Source organism: Phyllobates terribilis, unplaced genomic scaffold (assembly GCF_046119375.1).
Source record: "Phyllobates terribilis strain yellow unplaced genomic scaffold, ASM4611937v1 Scaffold_2__4_contigs__length_985480577, whole genome shotgun sequence".
Classification (NCBI taxonomy): domain Eukaryota; kingdom Metazoa; phylum Chordata; class Amphibia; order Anura; family Dendrobatidae; genus Phyllobates; species Phyllobates terribilis.
This window is the reverse complement of record NW_027362762.1, coordinates 430,912,114-430,939,776: the sequence shown is the minus strand read 5'-3', so window position 1 is coordinate 430,939,776 and position 27,663 is coordinate 430,912,114. Positions and strand designations below refer to the sequence as shown.

The window sequence follows — 27,663 nt, the reverse complement described above, 5'->3', positions numbered from 1 at the left end:
TCGTATGATTTTTTACGTGACAAAAAAACAGGCATTTTAACAGAGGTGTGCAGACCCCTGAAAAACCTTTTAGGCTTCTGATCTGGGTATAATACATTACTAGGGCCAAAGATAGTAATATAGTTTAGGTTAATATGTTCCCATTATGGGGGTCAACATTTTGGTTCCAAGAAACTTTGTATTATAGCTATTAATACCATGTAAGCTATGGTCACCACTTGGTATATGACAGACTGAGCGCCAAGCTCCACCACACTTATCAAACCTGTAAATAAAACAATAGAGAAATTGTGTAAGAAGTAGATATAATTTAATGTTTGAAAGTCAAGGGTGCATTATACCCTGCTAGTAACTTATATTTAATTACATGAAATCAACATACTAATAAATATTTTGTGCTAGCATTCACTTCACAGTGTGTTCTAGTTTTATTTGTACTAACCTACAAGTAAGCTGCCAATTTCGTACGTCCACCATTCTATGCACACCATGAGCATACTTGGCACAGCCAGTGCTACGAAGGAATTCCAATCTTGTAAACATTCTTTCGACCAACCTATAAACGTAACACATGATTAATACCTTTGTGTAACTTGATAACTCATGCTATTATGTGTAGTGCTTAAAGGGGTTGTCCAGCCTTGGGCTACAAATTTGCAGTCATTCTATGTGGCTGCAGACTTGTGAATCCTCACATCGTCGGCACTGCGCACTGGGAGCAGCGGTCATGTGACTGCATCTAGACTAGACAGTGAGGCACAGAAATCTTAAAAATTCTAAGTGTGTTGAAAAAAAAGTGCAGTTCCACAATAGTTTTTGTTTTTTTAATTTACCATGTTCACTGTACGGTAAAACTGACTTGGCAATTCTCCAGCTCAGTACGATTACGCAGATGCCAAGCATGTATACATTTTTTTTATTAAAGTGGTGAAAAAAAAATCAGAAATGTGGGAAAAAAGAAAATTTGCTTGTGTCCCCATTTTCCGAGACCCATAACGTTTTTCAATTTTCAGGATACGGGGCTGTGTGAGGGCTTATTTTTTGCTACCTGAGCTGATGTTGTTACTGATATCACTTTGGGGTAGATATGATGTTTTGATCGCCTCTGCATTTTATAGCAATGTTGTAGCTTCCAAAAAATAATAATTCTGGTGTTTTGATTTAATTTCTTGTTACGGCTTTTACCAATAAATCATACTTTTACAAATGCAGCTATATCAAATATGTTTATTTTTTTAATGAGGCAAAAGGGGGGTGATTTTAACGTTTGCATTTTTTTTTCTTCATATTTTAATTTTTCTTTTTTACTTTTTACTCTATTTAATAGTCCCCTTATGGGATTTAAAGCTGTGATCGTCTGATCGCTTATTCTATACATAGCAGGGCATCAACACTGCTACTGTACAGTGGGTATGGAAAGTATTCAGACCCCTTTAAATTTTTCACTCTTTGTTTCATTGCAGTCATTTGGTAAATTCTAAAAAGTTCATTTTTTTCTCATTAAAGTACACTCTGCACCCCATCTTGACTGAAAGAAAACAGAAATGTAGAAATTTTTGCAAATTTATTAAAAAAGAAAAACTGAAATATCACATGGTCGTAAGTATTCAGACCCTTTGCTCAGACACTCATATTTAAGTCACATGCTGTCCATTTCCTTGTGATCCTCCTTGAGATGGTTCTACTCCTTCATTGGAGTCCAGCTGTGTTTAATTAAACTGATAGGACTTGATTTGGAAAGGCACACACCTGTCTATATAAGACCTCACAGCTCACAGTGCATGTCAGACCAAATGAAAATCATGAGCTCAAAGGAACTGCCCAAGGAGCTCAGAGACAGAATTGTGGCAAGGCACAGATCTGGCCAAGGTTATAAAAGAATTTCTGCATTACTCAAGGTTCCTAAGAGCACAGTGGCCTCCATAATCTTTAAATGGAAGAATTTTGGGACCACCAGAAGTTTTCCTACACCTGGCCGCCCAGCCAAACTGAGCAATCGTGGGAGAAGAGGCTTGGTGAGAGAGGTAAAGAAGAACCCCAAGATCACTGTGGCTGAGCTCCATAGATGCAGTAGGTAGATGGGAGAAAGTTCCACAAAGTCAACTATCACTGCAGCCCTTCGCCAATTGGGCCTTTATGGCAGAGTGGCCCGATGGAAGCCTCTCCTCAGTGCAAGACATATGAAAACCCGCATAGAGTTTGCTCAAAACACATGAAGGACTCCCAGACTATGAGAAATACGATTCTCTGGTCTGATGAGACGAAGATAGAACTTTTTGGTGATAATTCTAAGCGATATGTGTGGAGAAAACCAGGCACTGCTCATCACCTGCCCAATACAATCCCAACAGTGAAACATGGTGGTGGCAGCATCATGCTATGGGGGTGTTTTTCAGCTGCAGGAACAGAACGACTGGTTGCAATTGAAGGAAACATGAATGCGGCCAAGTACAGAGATATCCTGGATGAAAACCTCTTCCAGAGTGCTCTGGACCTCAGACTTGGCCGAAGGTTCACCTTCCAACAATACAATGACCCTAAGCAAACAGCTAAAATAGCAAAGGAGAGGCCTCAGAACAACTCTGTGACCATTCTTGACTGGCCCAGCCAGAGCCCTGACCTAAACCCAATTGAGCATCTCTGGAGAGACCTGAAAATGGCTGTCCACCAACGTTCACCATCCAACCTGACAGAACTGGAGAGGATCTGCAAGGAAGAATGGCAGAGGATCCCCAAATCCAGGTGTGAAAAACTTGTTGCATCATTCCCAAGAAGACTCATGGCTGTACTAGCTCAAAAGTGTGCTTCTACTCAATACTGAGCAAAGGGTCTGAATACTTATGACCATGTGATATTTCAGTTTTTCTTTCTTAATAAATTTGCAAACATTTCTACATTTCTGTTTTTTTTTAATCAAGATAGGGTGCAGAGTGTACTTTAATGAGACAAAAAAATGAACTTTTTAGAATTTACCAAATGGCTACAATGAAACAAAGAGTGAAAAATTTAAAGGGGTTTGAATACTTTCTGTACCCACTGCATGTATAGTGAAAATCACAATCTCCTATGAACGCCAGCTACAGACTGGTTTTCACAGGAGAATCATCCTGACAAGCACAGAGGTCTTCACAACACCCCCGGCTGTCATGGAAACCCTTCGGCGCCCCGATATTTCATTACAGGCAAACCGATGGGCATGTGGAATGACTGCCTGTGAGTGTTAAATGTCGCTGTCAGAGATTGACAGCGGCATTTAACAGGTTGACAGTCGCAGGTAGAGCTCTTAAATTATGATAGCTGATTAAATTAACCATCATCTGCTGGGAAAGATGCAGGCTCGACGTGCGAGCCAGCATCAAAGTTACAGACATGACACATGACTTAAATGTACGTCATATGTCATGAAGGGGTTAATGTCATAATCTAATCTTTTTAATAATAGATTTTAATTAAAAAGTTCACATCGTTCCTTCACTACGTTATCTAACTGCTTTATTTATTTATTTTTTTACTACTTCCTGTGTGGTGACGCTTTATTTGATAAACCTTGTGTATGCTGGGATACTCAAACGAGTTGTCATCAGGGGGCAGAGGCTGTGGTCACTGACTGATGCAGCCTCTTCCCCCACCCTGAAATGAAGCAACATCTGTGACCTCGGTTTCAGGGGCTGGCATAATTCCTGCTCTACCAAGCATGTGTTAGCTGTCAGTTCCAACTGCTGCTCAGCAGGATCCTGTCACTGGGCCATATTCTTCTCAGTGTGCACAGAGACAATGCGCTCTCTCGCCAGCTCTGATGAGAAGAGACGAGGGGGCAAGAGAGCGCACTGTCAGTGCTCAGTGCGCATTGTAAGGAGAGAACCAGTGAGCAGAGAGTAGCACCGCCCCCGGAAGTGTCGTCATCAGAGTCGGCAAAAGAGCGCATTGTCACTATGCACTGAGAGGAATAGTGCACTGGGATTCTCAAAAGAAGAGTCATCACAGAGGAAGTAGTAAAAAAAATAAAATAAAGCAGTTACAGTAGCAAGTGAACAATAACTACTTTTTAATTAAAGTATATTAGAAAAAAAGATTAAATTATGACATTAAATAGATTTAGGATTAAAATTAATTTTAGTTTCAGACCACCCCTTTAAAGTCCACTTCTTTGTAGTAAAACTGCATGTTGGTGCAATTTTCTGTCATATAACAGTTGTTACATTGAAGTAAGTCTGTAAAATGAGGGTAGAGTCCCACGGTGCAGCAACCGCATGTGGCCAAAACCAGGCCCTTGTTTTGGTGCAAATGAATCCTGGTCATACCTTAGTGTTACTTGCAAACGCATACACTCATCCTACCGTGCACATGGGTATGGCTTGCAGCCACCTCACCATGGGACAATACCTTTAAAGAAAGCTACTCTGAAAGTACTGTGAACCCAATTGGGCCACCATTAAGGATTGGAGGAACTATGTGGCCAATTCCACAGGAACTTCAGGAGAAAGACATCATAAATTAAACAGATTAAAGAGTCTCGCTAAACTCTCACTTCCACTGGTGTGTTACCGAAATATTTAACAGTCCTCTGTTTCCCCATCAACTAATAATTACCAAAATAGTTGTATTGCTTCAGAGCATTGGAGGAGGTTTATTAATATTATCAAAACATTTAAAATAATGCTATAATATTAATGTATATTATTACATTATATACTAACGTGTTGTGTTTAAACTGCAATAATAATTCAGATGATATTCAGATGATATTCACAGGGATGTTTCTGTGCAAACATTTGGGAATAAGTGAATTTATTTCATATTTACTGAATGTAGTATTTCATCAGAAAGCTTTAGAAAGCCATAGTACCTCCCCACGTATTTACATGAAGTTTCTTGATACGAATATACAGAAATAAAACAATAGCTTGAGAAAACTGTGCAATAGTGTTAGCCCATGCCGATCCTCTGTGAAAATAAATGAATAGATTATTTTATTAAAAAGAATAAAATACTGTTTTATGAACATATGGAGTTCTAAGCAAGGCGTTCATATAACCCTGGCAAAGATTTAGTTGACTGCACTAGTCATGTTATTCAATACCCTGGGCAAGTGGTTTGTCGGTGCCATCCCAGCAGCCATATTACATGCTACATCCTGTATGATCCACAAAATGGTATTTGTTCTCTGGATGGTACACCTATGCTTTAAGACTAATCTGTACTTTTTAATTAGTGTTCTTTTTATGTTGTTGTAAAGGGTTTTGCTACTTAGGAGCCGATTCATCAAAATGTTTTCATCAGAAAACTGTCGTAAAACACTTTGAAAAGTTGCAATTTTTTTACGCAATTCGGAGTTGTGAAATTTTTTTGCAACTTTGAGTGTTTTCACACCAGTTTTAATGTCAAGGCTATGTGCCCACGATGCAGAAATGCTTCGGATTTTTTCTTGAGCGTTTCTGCATCTCCCTGGCAGAAAAAAACGCATGCGGATTGTACATGCGGATTGTACATGTGGATTGTACATGCAGATTGTACATGCGGATTGTACATGCGGATTGTACATGCGTTTTTCCTGCCAGGGACAAGCGGATGTGAAGCGTTCTTCACATGCATTTCCGCATGCGGGTGTCAAGCGCTTTCCAAGCGATTTTAGCAACACTTGGAAAGTGCTTGACAACTTGGTCACACTATATAAATCCATGCAAATGGCATGGATTTATATAGTGTGACCGAAAGAATGGTAAAAAATAAATATATACTTACCTTCTGATGGGCCCCGGTGTCTTTATCCGATGCGTCCTTTCTTGCCGGCAGCTCGCGGTAGACTGAAGGACCTGCCGACGTCAGCGGTCGCGTGATCCGTCACATGACTAAATGACGTCATGGCAGGTCCTTTTCAGACCATCGCGAGCTGCCGGCAAGCCAAGACGCATCACTAAGGACACCGAGGGCCATCAGAAGGTAAGTATAATGTATATTTTTTATTTTATTCTTTATTTAACAGGTACTATGGTACCCGGGCCCGGAGGAGAGTCTCCTCTTCTCCAAACCCGGGTACCATCCGCACATTGAAACACATGGATTCCGCATGTACAGATGCAGTGATGCGGATTCCATGCGTTCCAATGCAAGTCAATGGCGGCGAAAACGCAGCGCTTCCGCAAAATAATTGGTAGTGCTGCAGATTTTTCCGCAATGATAATCCGCAGCGGAAATTTCCGCAGCATGTGCACAGCACATGCAGATTATCATTGGGGAACATAGCAGACCTACTACCAAGCGTTTTTTAAGCATTTCTGCATAGTGGGCACACAACCTTAAGCAGTCCCGCCAAAAATCGGCTGAGCTGGGGAGGAGCTGGAATGGGGCATGGCTATATGCACTGTCAAATTAATTAAAAGTGAAGCATAGAGGAGCACGCCACAGAGAAGATGCGCCAAATTCATTAAGTGGAGCGCACTTCTTAATGAATTCAGAGCAATGTACTTGAGCAATGTACTTCAGCGAGCCCTTAAAACTGATATGCGCAACCAGAGTCAGACTGGGGTGTCTGGGGCCCACAGGAGGAATTGAACCTAGGGGCCCACCCTACAGCTATAGGCAAATATCTGTTAGCCGTTATCCCCATTATAGAGGAGCATCGACTGTAAATCACAGGAGGCTCGTGCACATACTACAACTGGGATGTACAATTACGGTAGTGTGCATTAAAGGGCTTCTTTGGTTGAAACACACTGATCTATGGGCTCCCCAGGATAGGTGATAACCTGTTGATTATTTGGGTCCGACCATTGGAAACCGCACAGATCAGAAGAATGGGGAACTTTTATCCCTGACAGGACACTTTTATCCCCATTTTAAAATGGAGTGGCAGGTGGGATGTCTGACCGCAGCCTCATTCATTCTCTTTGGGTTTTCCTGAAAAAACAAGCGCAACGCTCGTAGCCACTGAGGGAGTGAATGGATCAGTGGTCAAGTCGCACATGAGCTCCAGTCTAATGGGGATAAAAGCTCTACATTCTGCCAACCGATGCGGGTCCCAGCAGTAAGACCCCACTAATCAATAAGTTATCACTTATAGTGTGGAGAGGTGACTACTTGTTTTCACCTGAGAACCCCTGTAAGTGCATCTTGTTCCAAGTATTTAATCACTAATGGAAATAAAGAATCTTCTCCTAATTAATATCAGTGAGAACAAATGACAGCCATACACAACACAATGCACTGTACCAACACAAATAGTACCACATACAAGGGAGAAATGCTGCTACACCGTAACCAGACCACATATTACCAGCACAGTGACTGAATAATACCACATACTGTACAAGGAAGAAATACTGCCACACCGTGACCAGACCACATATTACCATAATATAGTGACCAAATAATTCCACATACAAGGGAGAAATACCACCACACCGTGACCAGATCACATATTGACTGAATAATACCACATACAAGGGAGAAATACTGCCACACCATGACCAGACCATATATTACTTTGCATATATTACTGCATATTTTTCTTTGAACCGGAAGGGAATGGAACCAAAAATTATTTGTAAGTCATAAATAAAAAGTGCCAAGTCTCAGACCAGGAATTGTTTGTAATACCCATATAGATTCTCTGGGGGCTTCAGTAGTAAGTGTAGCGTCGGCGTCCCTGCCTCCTGCTAGGCAGGGACGCCGTTCCCCTCACCTCTCCGCTCCGTGCCCGGCGTCTTCCTCCCGCTCTGCTGGCAGCGCGCGCTGCTTCCCGGACTCTGTGCTTAGGGCGCGCACGCGCGCGCTCCCCCCCTCTTAAAGGGGCCGCGCGCGCCGTCCTAAAGGAGTCCCCGGCCAATGGCCGGAGAACCTCACCATATATAAGGCACCTCCTCCAAAATGGAGGTGCCCGAGCAATGTTGTTGCAAAGCCTTTAAACTCTGCTTCAGCCCTCAGGTCCCGTTACCAGTTACCTGCCAGTCACCTGCCAGATTCCTGCTTGATACCTGCCTGATATCTGCTTACCTGCTTGCTTTCCTGTGGTCCGACAGTCTGCCTACCAGCTCCTGCCAGTCTGTCTATGGATCAGTCCGCCTGTGGACCAGGAAGTACCTGCCAGATACCTGCCCGCTAGCCTACCTGGAGGCTCTGCCGTCACTTGCTGTGACCACCTGCTTGTCCAGAGACTCTTGCCCGCTCACCTGGGAGCGCTCACCTGCTACGTGCCTGCTAGCCTACCTGGAGGCTCTGCCGTCACTTGCTGTGACCACCTGCTTGTCCAGAGACTCTTGCCCGCTCACCTGGGAGCGCTCACCTGCTACCTGCCTGCTAGCCTACCTGGAGGCTTAGCCGTCACTTGCTGTGACCACCTGCCTGTCCAGAGACTCTTGCCCGCTCACCTGGGAGCGCTCACCTGCTACCTGCCTGCTAGCCTACCTGGAGGCTCTGCCGTCACTTGCTGTGACCACCTGCTTGTCCAGAGACTCTTGCCTGCTCACCTGGGAGCGCTCACCTGCTACCTGCCTGCTAGCCTACCTGGAGGCTTTGCCGTCACTTGCTGTGACCACCTGCCTGTCCAGACACTCTTGCCCGCTCACCTGGGAGCGCTCACCTGCTACCTGCCTGCTAGCCCTGTCTAGAGACTCTTACCCTGCTGTCACTTGCCGTGACCACCTGCCCGTCTAGAGACTCTTACCCTGCTGTCTTGCCGTGACCACCTGCCCGTCTAGAAACTCTTACGCTGCTGTCACTTGTCGTGACCACCCGCCTGTCAAGAGACTGTCCCCGTCACTTGCCGTGACTTCCTGCCCTTCTACCCAGAGACTGTCCCTGTCACTTGCCGTGACTACCTGCCCGCCTTCCCCGGGAGCCACCCGCTTCCTTACAAGGACTGCCCCTTTGTATAGTTGCTCAGAGGTTCCACCTCCCAGACCCATTACAGTAAGAAAGGCCAGCAAAGCCAATATACTGTATGTGTTTGTAAACAGAAGACCAGGCGGATCCATCAACAAGTATGTGTAAAGATAGTGTCTGTACAATGCTGTGAAATATGATGGCTCTGTATAAGTGAGTTAAATAAATACATAATTTAAAGGGACAATAAATGAACTTACATGACTCCGAGTTCGAGTTTAAAAAGAAATATATAATTCACTAGTGCATTTATGGCATTTGATATAATGGTGGTTATGATCTGTGTTTTAACAATTCCCTGCAAAACAAAATATGAAAAATGTTTTTTGATTAATTTTAGATGTCACATACAGTATTTACTACATACTTTACCACATACAAGCAGGACTGGAATGGAGAGTAGATCATGTAATTCAATACCCTGGGCAAGTGGCTGCCTAGTGTATCATGTCATGAGTTTAAAGTGTATATAAAAAAAAAATAAGGAGGCAGGATGTGAGCTGAATTACAATCAGAATTAGAAATAATAATTAGAATTAGAAATAAGGGAGCTCTGATCCTTCGTTTTGCATTGCACTATTACATACTGTACTAGTAGTACTCTACTGAGCAGTGTTCATTGAACTGGAATACGTACCTGATTTTGTAAGTATCGTGCCTGTAGCTGGTATAGATATGCAGCCTATAAATGAATAACACAGAAATATGAGATGAAGATATTCAGTTTTTCAGTAGCAATCTTTTTTCAGCATGGGTGGAGGACCCAGTGGTTGGACCCCAGTGATCAGTAAGTTATCACTTATCCTGTGACTAGGTGATAAGTTGTTAATAATACCTGAAGGAGGTTGTCCACTAGATAGGTGATAACTTGTATGCTGGTGGGGGTCCAAAAAATGGTACCCACACCAATTAGCAGAACAATGCACTTTTTTCCCCTGACAAAGCACTTTTTTCCCCTGACAAAGCACTTTTATGGGTCTGCCAAGTGCTGCGTTCGGTGTTTTCCAGCAGCCCCATAGAGAATGAATGAGGCTGCAGTCGAGCATGTTCACTGCAGCTGCATTGTAATGAGAGGAAAAAAATCACCATTCTGCTAAACGGTGTGGGTCCTAGCTGTCAGACCCCCACCGATCTATAAGTTATCACCTATCCATCTGATAGATAAAAACTTATCTTCACTGGGGAACCACTTTAAAGGATCTCCTAATATTGAAAATATAACACGGGTTATTCAGATTTGATCTCCGTGTAGGATATCAGCACCCCCCACCTACTTACATCCCTGGCTGGGGCACAGTACTAGGAAAGCAGATGAGCAGATGTAAGAGAATCTGTTGCCTGTATATGAGCATGAGCTGAACGCGCAGAAGAGGATCCAGACACTGCCTGCCATCTCGAGTGCTATGCAGGATTTTCCACACTCCACTCTCTATCTATGGGCAGCAAAGGGGCCTTGAACTGAGAACGTGCGGTAAGCAGGACATGAATCACATTACTGCATTGTCATATGCTACAATGAATATGCTACAACGTTCATGTTGCTACAGACATATTTGCTACAATGTTCACATGCTACAATGAAATGCTAAGCTTCATTAACTTCTGTTATTTATGTTAATAAGTCAAACATAGCGATTTCATAGCAGAGAAATACACATAAAGGTCACTGCCACACTATCAGTATTTGATCAGTATTTGGTCAGTATTTTTTCTCAGGAGTGGGTGATAAATGCAGAATTGATGACTTGTTTCTATTACACCTTTTCTCTGATTGTTCCTCACCTGGTTTTGGCTCCCACTCCTGAGAAAAAATACTGACCGGATACTGACCAAATACTGATAGTGGGGCTGTGACCTAAGACTAGGATTTCTGTTATAGGCACAGACAGCAGAACTCCTGCAAGAAACAGCTCCATTCTCTGAGAGACGCGATCAGCGGCAGGCGTACCTCATTATCAGTAATGGGGCTCGTACGGTTTTCATTCAGGCGGCCTTCATTTTACCAGGAAAAATAGCGCAGGGTAATGTGATTTTTCCTGGAAAAAGTGACACCTACCCTTAGATATTACTTTTTATGGACAAATAGAAAAACACTTACTGGAAGAGCAGGAATAAAAACCAGAACATATTCCTCTGCCAGACTGTAATAGAAATGAACATGAAATCTATTAATAATCTATTAATAATCTCAGAAAAATATTACTTTGTAAAATTCCCATTAATTCCTACAATGTGATATATAGCCTCTATCACTACATCGGTGTGTGGGCTTTATCATTTACTTAGAGCCCTTTTCTACATATCTATGAATCTGTTCTCTTATAAATAGGGGTGTACACAGAAATTACAGGGACCCAGAGCAATACTCCCAATGCTTTTTTTATTTTGTAACCTATCGGTACATGGGAGCTCAGTTTTTTTTGCAACTTGTAGATGCGACTAGGGGCAACTACCTGCATTTTGGTCTAGACAGCTAGCTTTAAACTTAAAGGTGATCTGTCAGCAGATTTTTGCTATGGACTCTGACAGTGGCATGATGTAGGGGAGAGAGCCTGATTACAGTGATGTGTCACTTACTGGATTGCTTGACGCAGTTTCATGCAACCCCTGTTTCCCCTGTTTTAGATGTAGCAGTGTTCAGAATGCTGAGCTCTGTAGAACCCCACCCACACCCTTGATTGGCAGCTTCCTGCCAATGAGTGTTGGGGGTGGGGTTACACAGATAAGCTTGACTTGCCTGCATGTGAGATCTAGTCTTCTAGTGATAATCTCCTGCTGAAAAAACACTGATTGTATTAAAACTATAGCACACAGTCCAATAAGTGACACATTTCTGGAATCAGGCTCTCTTGCTCTATGTTATGGTACTCTCAGATTAAATAGCAAAAACCTGCTGTATAAAGTTGCATATAATGATTGTGTCTAGTGGCAGCTTTATGGCAGAGTTTATCTAAGCAATAGAAGCAGTTCATTGTCAGCCCCCTGACGCTGGTGGTCACATAGCAGTCATGTGACATTTATGTTTTCCATATTCTTCAAAGATTGCTCTGGATGCAGATACAGATATGCTCAAAATGTATCATTAAGAGACACAAGTCTTGGTCACAATTTTGTGCATGGAATATGCATATAGCTGCTGATGTATTTAAAGGGAACCTGTCAGATGATTCATGCTGCCCAAACCACTGGCAGCATCAGTCAGGGCCTAGCTGCATGATTTCGTTTACACATGGAGAGACCTGTCAATCACTTGGAGCGCTGAGGGTAAAAGCGAGATGAGACTCGCCTGGTACCGCCTCCGGTTGGATTTTCTAACTGTATTTTTTCTGAAATGCTGTAGCATGTCAGCGAGAAATCTACCTGGCTGCAATCGTTTACCCTGCTTTTGATTCATGCTACCCATGGTTTGGGCAGCATGAATCAAGTGACAGGTTCCCTTTAAGGATAGCTTTTACAAATACAAATGTAAATCACAATTTGATAGTATACCGGGCCACCTTCGGGTCTTGTCTGAAGAGCAATAGAATATTTTCAGTATTTATAAAAAGTGCCCAACAAGGAAAGCAGGCCAGTAGTAGTATGAGGATCCCACGTTGCAGTACAATGCCAATTAATTTTAGATTTGTACCTCCAAATATCTAAAGAAAATATAAAAGTGGTCATAAAAAACGTACAATCTACACATTTTTATTATATATCAAAATGCTATTGACATGAGATTAGCAACACAGCTAAAACCAGACACTAGGAGCAGCAGCGGAAACTCAGCAGTGGACCCAGGGATGGTGAGTAAAGCACAGTTTGTTTGTTTTTTAAATAAACTACTCACAGGGACCAAGATTTTCTGAAAGGTGACAACTCCTTTAATTACACTTTATTCTTAAGTCCTATATTGGCATATATATCCATGGCACACTTAGGAACCCTTGTTTCACTGCCAGCCTCCACGGCGACCCATCACGCCTCAAAACATCTTAAGAAACATGTTGTGCGTATTATGTAGACCTTGATGAAATACCACAGAAATTCAATATCCATCATGTCTGTAGCACACTGAAGTAGCCTTTGAACAACATACCTGTGATATGAGTGTATCACATGCTGAAGATAAGCCAAGTCCTACTGAAAGGCCAGTGACTGAAATAACCTAAAATCAAAGAACAGAGGCAATTATATTTGTATGGAATGACCAGTGAAAGGTCTATGCTACGGTAAGTCATTTACAAACACTGTAACGACTTGGATGAATCATAGACTAGCTATACTATATAATAATTTATATTAATAATGAAATCGCTTCATCTGACAGTGCATCCGATGCTTCTGCTGATGGTGACTCCTCACATCACCTGGTGCCAGAGACTTGTGTGATGATAGCACATCTTAATACTATTAATACCGTAATATTGACATCTCATAGCACTATTACATTTTTTTTGTAGCATAAAGCATTGGGCGCTGGATAGTCGTAATTACTTGGAATTATGCAGTATTGCTATTTACAGTAGGTAATGTACAGTTTATTATTTGCAGGGTATATTGATGGCATTTCACTGTTTGCAATTTCTTGCAGCAGCATGATTGTTAGTGCAACAGAGGTGGGAGAGGGAGTTAAAGGGTCTTCAGAAAATGATCTAATTAGGTTTTTGTGTGACCTGGATTTAAAAAAAATGTTGGCAAAGGTTTTTTTGTTTCATATCATATTCTTTATTTATACATGTTTGTGTGGTTTTCCTCCAGGTTCTCTGGTTTCCTTCCACATTGCAAAGACATACTGATAGGGGATGTAGATTGTGAGCCCCAATGGGGACAGACAGTGCCGATAATGTCTGTAAATTGGCTGAATTGTAAAGCGCTGCGGAATATGTCGGCGCTATTTAAATAAAAAGATTATTATTATTTATTAAAAAACAAATTAGTAATCTTGCAATTTTCATGCTGGCCTCTGAGGCTTTTTTTTTAATCCTGTATATCTTTTGAGGAAGAATTAACAGCAGTCTCCTTATCAGCAGAGGCAGGATTACAGTGACAGGTAACACCTCTATACAGAGCTGACAACAGAGGATTCATCAATGACAATTCACAATGGGCCACTTCCTTTATGCATACTATGAGAGCCTGCACCTGACGCGCCCAGGGGGATATGGGGGGGAGACTCGGTACCCGGGCCTTGACCTTCTGTGGGATGTCACGGCAGTCGGCTCCCGGGCCCGTACCCTGGGGTCACTCTTTAAAAGGGGGTTTGTTAACAGTTTTTGTCTCGTGACGCCACCTGTGGTTCCCGGTAATGAGTACCGGCGCTGCTGCAGACCTCCGGGGGTGATGGGATGGCACCTGGGATGTTTCTGCTCCCCACAGGCGGAGCGGGCCCCCGGGGCAGAGTTGATGGAAGGGATGCAGGTGAGAGGTGGCCCGGTCGGGTCAGGGGAATGACGGACACGCACACAGGGGATTCGCTTCAATACCTTTACTGGTGTAACGGCAGGTATGGTCCAGGGTACATATTAGGAGGGTGCACTTCTGGACTCTCCCCAGTGAGTGGATAGTAGGCCTCCTGGTCCGTTTCTTCCTTTCTCTAAAGCTTCTGGCCAGCCTGGAACTAGGCCTAGCTTTTATGCAGTTTCACTCTCTCACCTGTCTGCTTGTAGTAGAACTTTTCTTTGGCTACCACTATCCCTGGACCCTGGGGCCTTTGTGGTTCCTAGTTCTGTAAAATGATGGTAGCTTCAGGTTGACCAGGGATCTGGAATCCTCCTGGTATGCAGGTTGTCCCTACTGGGTGTAGAGGATCCTGTAGGCGCGGACTCGGTGTCCGGCTTGTGTCCTGGGGTGAGCTTTAGATGCTCCTCTTCCCCCTTAACTCCTCTCTCCTTGCCTCAGCCACACTCGGGGCCCTCAACACAGCAGCAGATGTGCTGCTCCTTCACTGATCTAAAGTGTCAGCACACTCCGACTACCTAACTACACCTCCAGTATATATATCCCTAACAGGCTCCCTCTGGTGGTGTGAGGTGGAAGGGTGGAGGTGTCTGTTATGTAGTGAGGGCCTCTTGTGGAGAAGTCCGTCCATGCACCCTTTTGGGTCATGTGGTACCTGTGGGTAGCAGGGTGCCACACACCCAAGTGAGAGCCACCTGGTGTAAGGCTCACCTGGTGAGGTAGATCTAGGAAGCAGCAGGTCAGAGCAGACACATGGACCCTGGGCTTTGGCACAGCAGGCTGTCAGGCACATGGTAGGATGAGGACTCAGAAAATTGGAAATGCAAACAGCAGACAAACTGGCAATGCAGGACATGCTAGAAGCCACAGATGCAGAAGGACAGAAGCAGGGAGACAGCAGGTCTGAAGCATGCACACAGGTGTATGTAATGTGAACAGTCTCCAAGAACAGTTCAGGATATTCACAGCAGGTAGTGGGTTAAATAGCAGCAGGTGCAGGTGACGCGCCCCTGGGCCTGTGTCGCGCTGCGTTGCGCACGCGGGAGCTTACCCGGAGCCGGATCTCTTGAGGGTTGTAGTCTCGTGGCGGTGACCCGGTCCGTGCCCAGGGAGTCAAACTGAGCGGCGATGTAACAGCGGTAGATGTAGGACGACTACGCCACCCGTTGAATGCAGCTATGGAGCTGCCGCTGTAGGACAGTCCGCTGAGGCCGGTGGATGGATGGTGCAGCGTAGATGGTATAACCCCCAACGGGAGGGGTATGGCCTCAGGGCAGCAGATGGATGATGGGGGTAGCAGGAACCACTCAGAGACGGTGCGGTGTAATTCAGGGTCTTTACTGGTAATAACGATAGACCCTCCCGGAGTACTTGCTAGTGAACGGGGCCTGGTCAGTCCTTGAGCAGATGGGATCTCCCCTGGCCAGGCGGAGTTGTAGGCCTCCCAAACTGACTGCACTCTTCTGGCTACCTTGCTAGAAGCGGATATAAGTAGCCCACGTCCCTGAGTGTACCGTGTGGTGCTCACCCGTATGGCCGGTGACTCGGGGCCTTCTAATGGCTTCCGCTCCACGATGGCGGTGCTGGTCCCACGCGTGTGACCGTGCCTTCGGGTTTCTGGGCCTGAGGACCTGAAATCCCCTGCCGGTCGGCTTCTGCTGCTGGGTAAGAGTTAGTCCCCACAGCCTCGGACGCCGGGTCCGGTAAGAAAGCTTCTCAGTCAGGGCGAGCTCTGCAGCTGCCAGCCCCTGACTTGTAGTAGTATTGCTCCCACTGAGCTTCTGCTGTTTCTTCCTGTGACTGTTTCTTGTCTCTACTCTCCTTGACTGACTAACCCTGCCTCAGCCCAGGGTTTATACAGGGGAAGTTCTTCCCCTCCCAAGACTGGGCAGGAGGTGTGGCATGCACAGGATCCCTGACCAAAGGACCTCCCACCTGCTCTCAGACATAACATTACATTACTGTGGAAAACCAGACCCCTGGGGTGCCACATTCCCCCCTAGTGAAATTTAGTACTCCGGAACTCAACATATTTTAGAAAAAACATAACAAGATATAACAACAATAATAGTACAATAAGAAGAAACACATAAAGGTGGTCACGGCATGTCCGTAACCGGGTGTAGTCTTTGAAGAAAGCAAGGTGTCCATTTCACCAAAACAGGGAGACGTAACCAGGTAGGGGTCTGTCCTACCCCGAGTCCTTAACAGTCTCTAGTCCATCCTGGGTTACGCTCCAACTATGTACAAGGATTCCCGGTAAATGCACCAAGGATTCCTAAAAATAACTGGAAACACAAAATTATACACAAGCAACAATACACAGATAAACATAAATAAAACAATTTATACACTTCAAATCCTCCAGCGTGCGGGTAACTGGCCTCTAGTGGCCCTAGTGGACCTACGGAGCTGACTGTCTGGCCCTGAACTACAGGGTGTAGGAGCTGTCAAGGGTAAACTGGGCAGCTGTCTACCGGCTCTTTGTCTCACTAGGGGTACGGCAGGCTCACTATAAGCAGAGGGTTGATCCTCCTGTTCTGCTTGTGTGGAGTCTTCTGCCTCCTGGACCGGCTGTTCTTCCAGCTCTACCTGTTGCTCCGTAGGTGCTTGGGATGCTGGTTGGAGGAAGGTGAGTACGGGTACCACAACTGCACCATTGACTTGAGTCCAAGACCGAGGGAAGTCCCCGAGCACAGTACTAACCATATCTTCCCTTTCCTCTACGGGTCGATGGTCTTCTTGTTCCTCTTCAGGGTTCCTCAGTTGTTCGGGACACTTCTTCAGGTGGTCCCGGGATACAATGGCTGTGGTTTCCCCTCCGTCTTTACTGATGGTACAAACCTTCGGGTTCTCGTGGCTTGAGGGCAGTACGGTGTACGGGTCCTTCTCCCACTGGTCATCCAACTTGTGGAGCCGTCTCTTCCTCTTCAAGACCTGCTCTCCGGGTACCAGGGGAACAGCGGGAGCATACTGGTTGTAAGTTTTCTCTTGTCTTTCCCTAGCCTGACAGAGACTTCGCTCCACGCTCTCCTGTACTCTCCGGTACTGCTGCTGCCTCTCTGTGTCCCAGTCTGTTTCTGGTGAAGTGTCCTCGGGTGTCAGGACTCCCATTTCCAGGTCAACAGGTAACTTACCAGGTCTTGCCCTCATTAGGTAAGCCGGGGTACAGTTGGTGGAACCTACCGGGATGTGGTTGTATAGGTCCACCAGATCGGGCAACTTCTCAGGCCACAGACTGCGTTCTTCCAGGGGCAACGTTTTTAGAAGATCCATTACCACCTGGTTCATTTTCTCACAAAGTCCATTAGTTCGCGGATGGAAGGGTGTCGTCCTTATCTTCCGGCAGCCATATAGATTGCAGAATTCCTGGAAGACCTCCGCTTCAAAGGCAGGTCCCTGGTCCGTCAGCACTTGGTCCGGGTACCCGTGTGGACGGCAAAAGTGCTGCTGGAAGGCTCTAGCTGCTGTTTGAGCCGTTAAGTCCTTGACGGGGACGACAACCAGAAACCGGGAGTAATGATCCACGATGGTTAACGCGTAGACGTAGCCACTTCTGCTTGGGGTCAGTTTTACATGATCCAAGGCTACCAGTTCCAACGGTTGCCGGGTGACGATGGACTGCAGGAGAGTCTTCTGGCTGGCACGGTCCTTCCTTCTCAGGTTGCACGGGCCACAGTCTCTGCACCACTTCTCAATGGTTCCCCTCATGCCTACCCAGTGGAACCGCTCGCGCAGCAGGAACTCCAGCTTCTTCCACCCGAAGTGCCCAGCTCCGTCGTGGTATGCCTCCATCACCATGGCTGCGTCCCTTCGTGGCACCACTACTTGCCAGAGTAATTCATGCGTCCGGGAGTTAACCATTCTGCGGCACAACTTCCCTTTGTAAAGGAACAGTCGACTCTTCTCTGCCCATAGTTGTTTGGCTTCCTCCGGAGCGTCTGGTTCAAGGCGAGCCTCCGGCCGAGTCAGCATCTCCTTCACCAGTCGGACGGCAGGGTCGCTGTCTTGCGTTTCCGCCCAGTTGTAGTGGGGTAAGGGGTTCAACGTAGCAGTCTGCTTACTCCTTACCTGGTGGGAATACTGAATAGTCCCATGACGGTGGAACGCAGGGAGTTCAACTTCTTCCAGTCCCTCCGGATCTTCTCCTCCGTCTGGCAGGTTGGGCATCCTGGACAGGGCGTCCGCGTTGGTATTGGAGCGTCCTGCCCGGTATTTGATTGTGAACTCGTAGTTGGACAGACGGGCCATCCACCTCTGCTCCAGGGCACCGAGTCTTGCCGTGTCCAGGTGTGTCAACGGGTTGTTATCCGTGTACACGGTGAACCGGGAAGAAGCGAGGTAATGCTTAAAGCGCTCGGTGACTGCCCATACTACGGCCAGGAACTCCAGCTTAAATGAGCTGTAATTCTCGGGGTTCCTTTCGGTGGGTCGCAGTTTTCGGCTGGCGTAGGCGATTACTCGTTCCTTCCCCTGCTGGATCTGGGACAGTACGGCTCCTAGCCCGATGTTACTGGCGTCGGTGTAGAGGATAAAGGGCTGGCTATAATCCGGGTACGCCAGGATTTCGTCCCCCGTGAGGGCCATCTTCAGCTGGCGGAAGGACTCTTCTTCCAGCTCCTCCCATTTGAAGGGCGGCTTCTGGTTCTTGGCCTTCCGGGACTGGCCTATCAGGAGGTCCTGCATAGGTGCTGCCTTCTTGGTGAAACCAGGAATAAACCTTCGGTAGTAGCCTACCAACCCGAGGAACTGCCGCACTTCTTTTACGCTGGAGGGGCTTGGCCATTCCTTAATTGCGGTGATCTTATCAGGGTCGGGAGCCACTCCGTCAGCGCTCACCACGTGTCCCAGGTACTGCACCTTTGGTTTCAGGAGGTGACACTTGGAGGGTTTCACCTTTAGGCCGTAACTCGCCAGAGCTTCGAACACTTCCGCCAGGTGTTTCAGGTGGTCCTCATACGTCTTGGAATATACGATGACATCGTCCAGGTACAACAGGACCGTCTCGAAGTTTCTGTGGCCCAGACAACACTCCATTAGTCGTTGGAAGGTTCCTGGTGCGTTGCAGAGTCCGAACGGCATGCAGGTGAACTCGCTAAGTCCCATCGGGGTGGTGAATGCGGTCTTCTCCCGGTCTGCCTCTGCTACAGGAACCTGCCAGTACCCGCTAGTGAGATCCAAGGTAGAGAAGAAGTTAGCAGATCTTAAAGCAGCCAATGACTCCTCTATCCTTGGTAAGGGGTACGCATCCTTGTGTGTGATACGGTTGATTTTCCGGTAATCTACACACATCCTCATGGTGTTGTCTTTCTTTCGGACTAAGACTAGTGGAGCTGCCCAGGGGCTACAGCTATCCCTGATCACCCCAGCCTCCTTCATGTCTCTAAGCATCCCCTTGGCGTGTTGGTAGTGTGCAGGGGGTACGGGTCGATACCTCTCTTTTATGGGAGGATGGTCTCCCGTGGGGATGTGGTGTTCTACCCCCTTGACTCGCCCGAAGTCTAACGGGTGTTTACTAAACACTCTCTCGTACTCTTGAACCACCCGATAGACTCCCTGTTTCTGATGTGAGGGAGTGGAGTCAGTGCCCAAATGTAGTTGCTGACACCAGTCCTCCTTAGTTTTCTTAGAGCCGTTACCTTCCTCCGGGTGAGATGGAGGCAAGGGTTCCACAGATTGTATAGCATTTTGGTTAATGGTATATAATTTGGCTAGCGTGGCATACCGGGGCAGGTACACTTCCCTCTCCCCGATATTGATTATGCGAACGGGCACCCTCCCATGGCGTACATTGACCACCCCCCGTGCTGTCAAAATGGTGGGCCTACTGTCTGAGTAAACTGGTTCTACCATTGCCTGGTAATCTCTACCTCTCAGACCAATAGCTGCCCGGCACCAAATCATCATTTCACTTTTTGGGGGCATGGCAATAGGAAAAGGGTCACACATTCTTACGCTACCAATCTCACCGCCGGAGAGTTCCACCTGTTGCCGTCGCATCAGTGCCCGGATCTCTTTCTGGAGCACCCGCTGCTCGCCGGAGCTGGCGTTCTTGGCAACCTGCTGTAAAAGGAAAATCACCTCTGCAAGACAATTTTCAATTACATTAGTTCCTAGAGTTATTTTTGGGTGACTCTCATGTTTGTCAATATCTACAATGATCAGTCCCTGTGCTGCCAGTTCGACTCTACCGATTTTGATGGTCACCTCTTTAAATCCGATCTGTGGCACGGGCTGGCCATTGCTGGCGATGATACTCAAGTCGTCGTCAGGGTAGCGGGTAATATCCGAGTCATTCCAGTACTGCTTAAAGAGCACGTACGGGATGGTGGTGACCTGTGACCCGGTGTCCAGTAGGGCACTCATGGGAATGCCATCCAGTACCACAGGCAAGACTGGACGTCCTCCCACATATCTGTCGCGCCAGTTCGATGGGCCTGGTGATCTTTTTCCTGGGGGTTGGCCCTCTACCCCAGGTTGTGCCCGTTTAAAGAACAGTACCTTGCCATATGTCCAGGTTGATTGCAGCGGCGGCAGATGGGTCGTCCGTCCTCGCTGTATCGGTCACTGGGTCTTCCTCTGGCCGGTGGGGTCCTCCTTGGTCGACGCCACGGGATGTCCTCCGGTCCGGATGCCAGCTGGATCTTCCCTGGGGTGGAAGCCTGTAAAGACTGCACAGTTCGGGTTAGCGCAGCAACGCTCTTAGCTAGCTCTTGGACCTGATGGTGTAGGTCTGGAGCCGGGTCATTGTCCAAAGCCTGCGCATCAGCTCCCACAGGCCCTGCCGACAAGGGCGCCGCCTCCTGGTGGTAAGTGATAGCAGGGCGCTTGTGGGTCACAACGCCACCCGGTGCCGGTTCTCGGAGCACCCGGATGGCTCTGTCCTTGAACTGTGCAAAGCCCAGATGGGGATCCTGTAAGGCCATTGCCCGCAACTGGGTTCGGTGGGTATTAAAATACAGTCCCTCTATAAACTGTTCGGTCAACAGCCTGTCCTCGTTTCCCACTCCATCAGGGTCGGTCTGCTTAATGGCCCTCAGGGCCTCTTGTAGGTTTAGTGCATAGTCCCTTATACTCTCATGCGCTCGCTGCTTGCACCCGTAGAATCTAAGCTTAATCTCGGCTGAGGTGCGGATATCAAAGGTGTCCTTCAGCCGGGTTAGTATCCCTGCGACAGTCTTCCTCCCAGGTGGCCAGGATTTTACTTCCCTTTTGGCTGCCCCGGTTAGTTGGGCCACCAGGATGCTCACTTTTTGCTCTTCTGTGAGGGGGTACACCTGGAAGAGGCTATCCAGCTTTTCTCTAAAGTCATGCAGGGTATGTGACTCCCCTGAGTACTGGGGTAGCCAGGCTGCTCCCGGGATATAGGGCATGGTGAAGGGCATAACTGCAGCAGCGGTAGCGCTGGCGGGGGTTGAGGCAGTGAAGCTCTCCTCCGTATCCGACATCTTCCTCCCCCCTAGTGGACCGTGGCCTACCTTGCGATGATCCTGTTCCGTAGGCCGCGGCTCCGCAGTGGATCGTCAGGGTTGAGGACCTTCCGTCGCGCTCCTGTGACGTCGGCGTCTGCTGGGCTCCTTCCAGGACCTTACGCAACGTCCGGACGTGAGGCGGGGCTTCAGTTCTCGCGCGCTTTCGGAGTCCACGCCCCTCTTCTTCCCGCGCGGCGTCCTCAAGATGGCGTCCAATGGCGGGAAAACTCCACGGATGGCGGGAAGAAGGCAGAAGATGGCGCCGGATGGCGGGAAACTTCACCGATGGCGGGAAGAAGGCTGAAGATGGCGCCGGATGGCGGGAATCTTCACCACAGGTAAGTTTGAAAATTCTCTTTTTCAGGCACGCAGTACCCGGTGGTTGCGGGCACGAAATCCTGCCGACTACGCCAAAGTTGACGCGCCCCTGGGCCTGTGTCGCGCTGCGTTGCGCACGCGGGAGCTTACCCGGAGCCGGATCTCTTGAGGGTTGTAGTCTCGTGGCGGTGACCCGGTCCGTGCCCAGGGAGTCAAACTGAGCGGCGATGTAACAGCGGTAGATGTAGGACGACTACGCCACCCGTTGAATGCAGCTATGGAGCTGCCGCTGTAGGACAGTCCGCTGAGGCCGGTGGATGGATGGTGCAGCGTAGATGGTATAACCCCCAACGGGAGGGGTATGGCCTCAGGGCAGCAGATGGATGATGGGGGTAGCAGGAACCACTCAGAGACGGTGCGGTGTAATTCAGGGTCTTTACTGGTAATAACGATAGACCCTCCCGGAGTACTTGCTAGTGAACGGGGCCTGGTCAGTCCTTGAGCAGATGGGATCTCCCCTGGCCAGGCGGAGTTGTAGGCCTCCCAAACTGACTGCACTCTTCTGGCTACCTTGCTAGAAGCGGATATAAGTAGCCCACGTCCCTGAGTGTACCGTGTGGTGCTCACCCGTATGGCCGGTGACTCGGGGCCTTCTAATGGCTTCCGCTCCACGATGGCGGTGCTGGTCCCACGCGTGTGACTGTGCCTTCGGGTTTCTGGGCCTGAGGACCTGAAATCCCCTGCCGGTCGGCTTCTGCTGCTGGGTAAGAGTTAGTCCCCACAGCCTCGGACGCCGGGTCCGGTAAGAAAGCTTCTCAGTCAGGGCGAGCTCTGCAGCTGCCAGCCCCTGACTTGTAGTAGTATTGCTCCCACTGAGCTTCTGCTGTTTCTTCCTGTGACTGTTTCTTGTCTCTACTCTCCTTGACTGACTAACCCTGCCTCAGCCCAGGGTTTATACAGGGGAAGTTCTTCCCCTCCCAAGACTGGGCAGGAGGTGTGGCATGCACAGGATCCCTGACCAAAGGACCTCCCACCTGCTCTCAGACATAACATTACATTACTGTGGAAAACCAGACCCCTGGGGTGCCACACAGGTATGGCAGACTAGTTCAAGAAGCCTACAGCAATGAATGAGTTAACCTGCTGGAGTGATGGAAAGTTCACTGAAGTCTGAGGAGACAACTGGGACTGAGGACTTGGATAAAGTCAGAGTTCAAATACACGTCTGTAGGGCACAGTTCTAATTTAAGGCCATGGCCCCATTATCAGTATTCACAATCAGTATTTGGTCAGTATCTTTTCTCAGGAGTGGGAGCCAAAACCAGGAGTGGGTGATAAATGCAGAATTGGTGACTTGTTTCTATTACACCTTTTCTTTGATTGTTCTTCACCTGGTTTTGGCTCCCACTCCTGAGAAAAAATACTGACCGAATACTGATAGTGGGGACGGGGCCTTATGCTCAGAAACAGGGGTGTGTCCAAACGGATTAAGGAGTAGGGAGACAGGGGCGGACTGGCCTACCGTAGGATCAGGAAAACCCCCAGTGGGTCCCGGTTCCCGATGGCCACGCCCCCAATCCCTGCCCCCTACCTCCCCTGGGCCCTGAACAGAGAAAAGAGGGCCCCACGGTTCGCTAATCATATCGGCAGCACTGCTGATATGATTAGTAATGGGCCCTCTGCAGCGGCAAAGCAGGTAGAACGATCTGCCTGCTGCCACAGTGCCCCTCTGCCTCCTCTGCGCAGCGCGACACTGCAGGCGCGTGCGCAGGAGGTCAGTCTCAGGGCGATGACGTCATTGCCCTGGGACTGGTTCCTGTGCGCATTGAGGAGTACAGGCAGCGGCAGCAAAATTTATGGGCTCCTACCAGGTATATATTATTGGAGGCAGCAGAATCTATGGGCTCCTACCAGGTATGTATTATTGGAGGCAGCAGAATCTATGGGCTCCTGTCAGGTATATATTATTGGAGGCAGCAGAATCTATGGGCTCCTGTCAGGTATATATTATTGGAGGCAGCAGAATGTATGGGCTCCTGTCAGGTATATATTATTGGAGGCAGGAGAATGTATGGGCTTCTGTCAGGTATATATTATTGGAGGTAGGAGAATGTATGGGCTCCTGTCAGGTATATATTATTGGAGGCAGCAGAATCTATGGGCTCCTACCAGGTATATATTATTGGAGGCAGCAGAATGTATGGGCTCCTGTCAGGTATATATTATTGGAGGCAGCAGAATCTATGGGCTCCTACCAGGTATATATTATTGGAGGCAGCAGAATGTATGGGCTCCTGTCAGGTATATATTATTGGAGGCAGGAGAATGTATGGGCTTCTGTCAGGTATATATTATTGGAGGTAGGAGAATGTATGGACTCCTGTCAGGTATATATTATTGGAGGCAGCAGAATCTATGGGCTCCTACCAGGTATATATTATTGGAGGCAGCAGAATCTATGGGCTCCTGTCAGGTATATATTATTGGAGGCAGCAGAATCTATGGGCTCCTACCAGGTATATATTATTGGAGGCAGCAGAATGTATGGGCTCCTGTCAGGTATATATTATTGGAGGCAGCAGAATCTATGGGCTCCTACCAGGTATATATTATTGGAGGCAGCAGAATGTATGGGCTCCTGTCAGGTATATATTATTGGAGGAAGGAGAATGTATGGGCTCCTGTCAGGTATATATTATTGGAGGCAGCAGAATCTATGGGCTCCTACCAGGTATATATTATTGGAGGCAGCAGAATGTATGGGCTCCTGTCAGGTATATATTATTGGAGGCAGGAGAATGTATGGGCTTCTGTCAGGTATATATTATTGGAGGCAGCAGAATCTATGGGCTCCTGTCAGGTATATATTATTGGAGGCAGCAGAATCTATGGGCTCCTGTGAGGTATATATTATTGGAGGCAGCAGAATGTATGGGCTTCTGTCAGGTATATATTATTGGAGGCAGGAGAATGTATGGGCTCCTGTCAGGTATATATTATTGGAGGCAGCGGAATGTATGGGCTCCTGTCAGGTATATATTATTGGAGGCAGCAGAATCTATGGGCTCCTGTCAGGTATATATTATTGGAGGCAGCAGAATCTATGGGCTCCTACCAGGTATATATTATTGGAGGCAGTAGAATCTATGAGCTCCTGTCAGGTATATATTATTGGAGGCAGGAGAATGTATGAGTTCCTGTCAGGTATATATTATTGGAGGCAGCAGAATGTATGGGCTCCTGTCAGGTATATATTATTGGAGGCAACAGAATGTATGGGCTCCTGTCAGGTATATATTATTGGAGGCAGCAGAATGTATGGGCTCCTGTCAGGTATATATTATTGGAGGCAGGAGAATGTATGGGCTCCTGTCAGGTATATATTAAAGGAGGCAGGAGAATGTATGGGCTCCTGTCAGGTATATATTATTGGAGGCAGCAGAATCTATGGGCTCCTGTCAGGTATATATTATTGGAGGCAGCAGAATGTATGGGCAGCAGAATGTATGGGCTCCTGTCAGGTATATATTATTGTAGGCAGGAGAATGTATGGGTTCCTATCAGGTATATATTATTGGAGTCCGCAGAATCTATGGGCTCCTGTCAGGTATATATTATTGGAGGCAGCAGAATCTATGAGCTCCTGTCCGGTATATATTATTGGAGGCAGGAGAATCTATGGGCTCCTGTCAGGTATATATTATTGGAACCAGCAGAATGTATGGGCTCCTGTCAGGTATATATTATTGGAGGCAGCAGAATCTATGGGCTCCTGTCAGGTATATATTATAGGAGCCAGAAGAATGTATGGGCTCCTGTCAGGTATATATTATTGGAACCAGCAGAATGTATGGGCTCCTGTCAGGTATATGTTATTGGAGGCAGCAGAATGTATGGGCTCCTGTCAGGTATATATTATTGGAGGCAGCAGAATGTATGGGCTCCTGTCAGGTATATATTATTGGAGGCAGCAGAATGTATGGGATCCTGTCAGGTATGTATTATTGGAGGCAGGAGAATGTATGGGTTCCTGTCAGGTATATATTATTGGAGGCAGGAGAATGTATGGGCTCCTGTCAGGTATATATTATTGGAGGCAGGAGAATGTATGGGCTCCTGTCAGGTATATATTATTGGAGGCAGCAGAATGTATGGGCTCCTGTCAGGTATATATTATTGGAGGCAGCAGAATGTATGAGCTCCTGTCAGGTATATATTATTGGAGCCAGCAGAATCTATGGGCTCCTGTCAGGTATATATTATTGGAGCCAGCAGAATGTATGGGCTCCTGTCAGGTATATATTATTGGAGGCAGCAGAATGTATGGGCTCCTGTCAGGTATATATTATTGGAGGCAGCAGAATCTATGGGCTCCTGTCAGGTATATATTATTGGAGGCAGCAGAATCTATGGGTTCCTGTCAGGTATATATTATTGGAGGCAGCAGAATCTATGAGCTCCTGTCAGGTATATATTATTGGAGGCAGGAGAATCTATGGGCTCCTGTCAGGTATATATTATTGGAGGCAGGAGAATCTATGGGCTCCTGTCAGGTATATATTATTGGAGGCAGCAGAATCTATGGGCTCCTATCAGGTATATATTACAGGAGCCAGAAGAATGTATGGGCTCCTGTCAGGTATATATTATTGGAACCAGCAGAATGTATGGGCTCCTGTCAGGTATATATTATTGGAGGCAGGAGAATCTATGGGCTCCTGTCAGGTATATATTAGTGGAGGCAGGAGAATGTATGGGCTTCTGTCAGGTATATATTATTGGAGCCAGCAGAATCTATGGGCTCCTGTCAGGTATATATTATTGGAGGCAGCAGAATCTATGGGCTCCTACCAGGTATATATTATTGGAGGCAGCAGAATCTATGGGCTCCTATCAGGTATATATTATTGGGGCCAGCAGAATCTTTGGGCTCCTGTCAGGTATATATTATTGGAGGCAGCAGAATCTATGGGCTCCTGTCAGGTTTATATTATTGGAAGCAGCAGAATGTATGGGCACCTACCAGGAATATATTATTGGAGGCAGCAGAATGTATGGGCTCCTGTCAGGTATATATTATTGGAGCCAGCAGAGTGTATGGGCTCCTGTCAGGTATATATTATTGGAGGCAGCAGAATGTATGGGCTCCTGTCAGGTATATATTAATGGAGGCAGGAGAATGTATGGGCTCCTGTCAGGTATATATTATTGGATGCAGCAGAATGTATGGGCTCCTGTCAGGTATATATTATTGGAGCCAGCAGAGTGTGTGGGCTCCTGTCAGGTATATATTATTGGAGGCTGCAGAATGTATGGGCTCCTGTCAGGTATATATTATTGGGGTAGCAGAATGTATGGGCTCCTGTCAGGTATATATTATTGGAGGCAGCAGAATGTATGGGCTCCTGTCAGGTATATATTATTGGAGGCAGCAGAATCTATGGGCTCCTGTCAGGTATATATTATTGGAGGCAGGAGAATGTATGGGCTCCTGTCAGGTATATATTATTGGAGGCGGCAGAATGTATGGGCTCCTGTCAGATATATATTATTG

General features: G+C 47.1%; 1 protein-coding gene across 1 annotated transcript in view; it reads right to left on the bottom strand.

Annotated features, from left to right (window-relative positions):
- The window catches only part of LOC141252692 (multidrug and toxin extrusion protein 1-like), a 79,605-nt gene that overhangs the window by 26,128 nt on the left and 25,814 nt on the right, over window positions 1-27,663 (bottom strand). The window contains exons 3-10 of the mRNA XM_073670546.1: window positions 12,959-13,027; window positions 12,370-12,518; window positions 10,979-11,021; window positions 9,518-9,562; window positions 9,081-9,178; window positions 4,847-4,944; window positions 443-556; window positions 198-265 (exon numbers count right to left, since the gene is read on the bottom strand). Of these exons, the coding sequence (XP_073526647.1) occupies window positions 198-265; window positions 443-556; window positions 4,847-4,944; window positions 9,081-9,178; window positions 9,518-9,562; window positions 10,979-11,021; window positions 12,370-12,518; window positions 12,959-13,027 (684 nt within the window). The remainder of the gene's footprint in view (window positions 1-197; window positions 266-442; window positions 557-4,846; window positions 4,945-9,080; window positions 9,179-9,517; window positions 9,563-10,978; window positions 11,022-12,369; window positions 12,519-12,958; window positions 13,028-27,663) is intronic.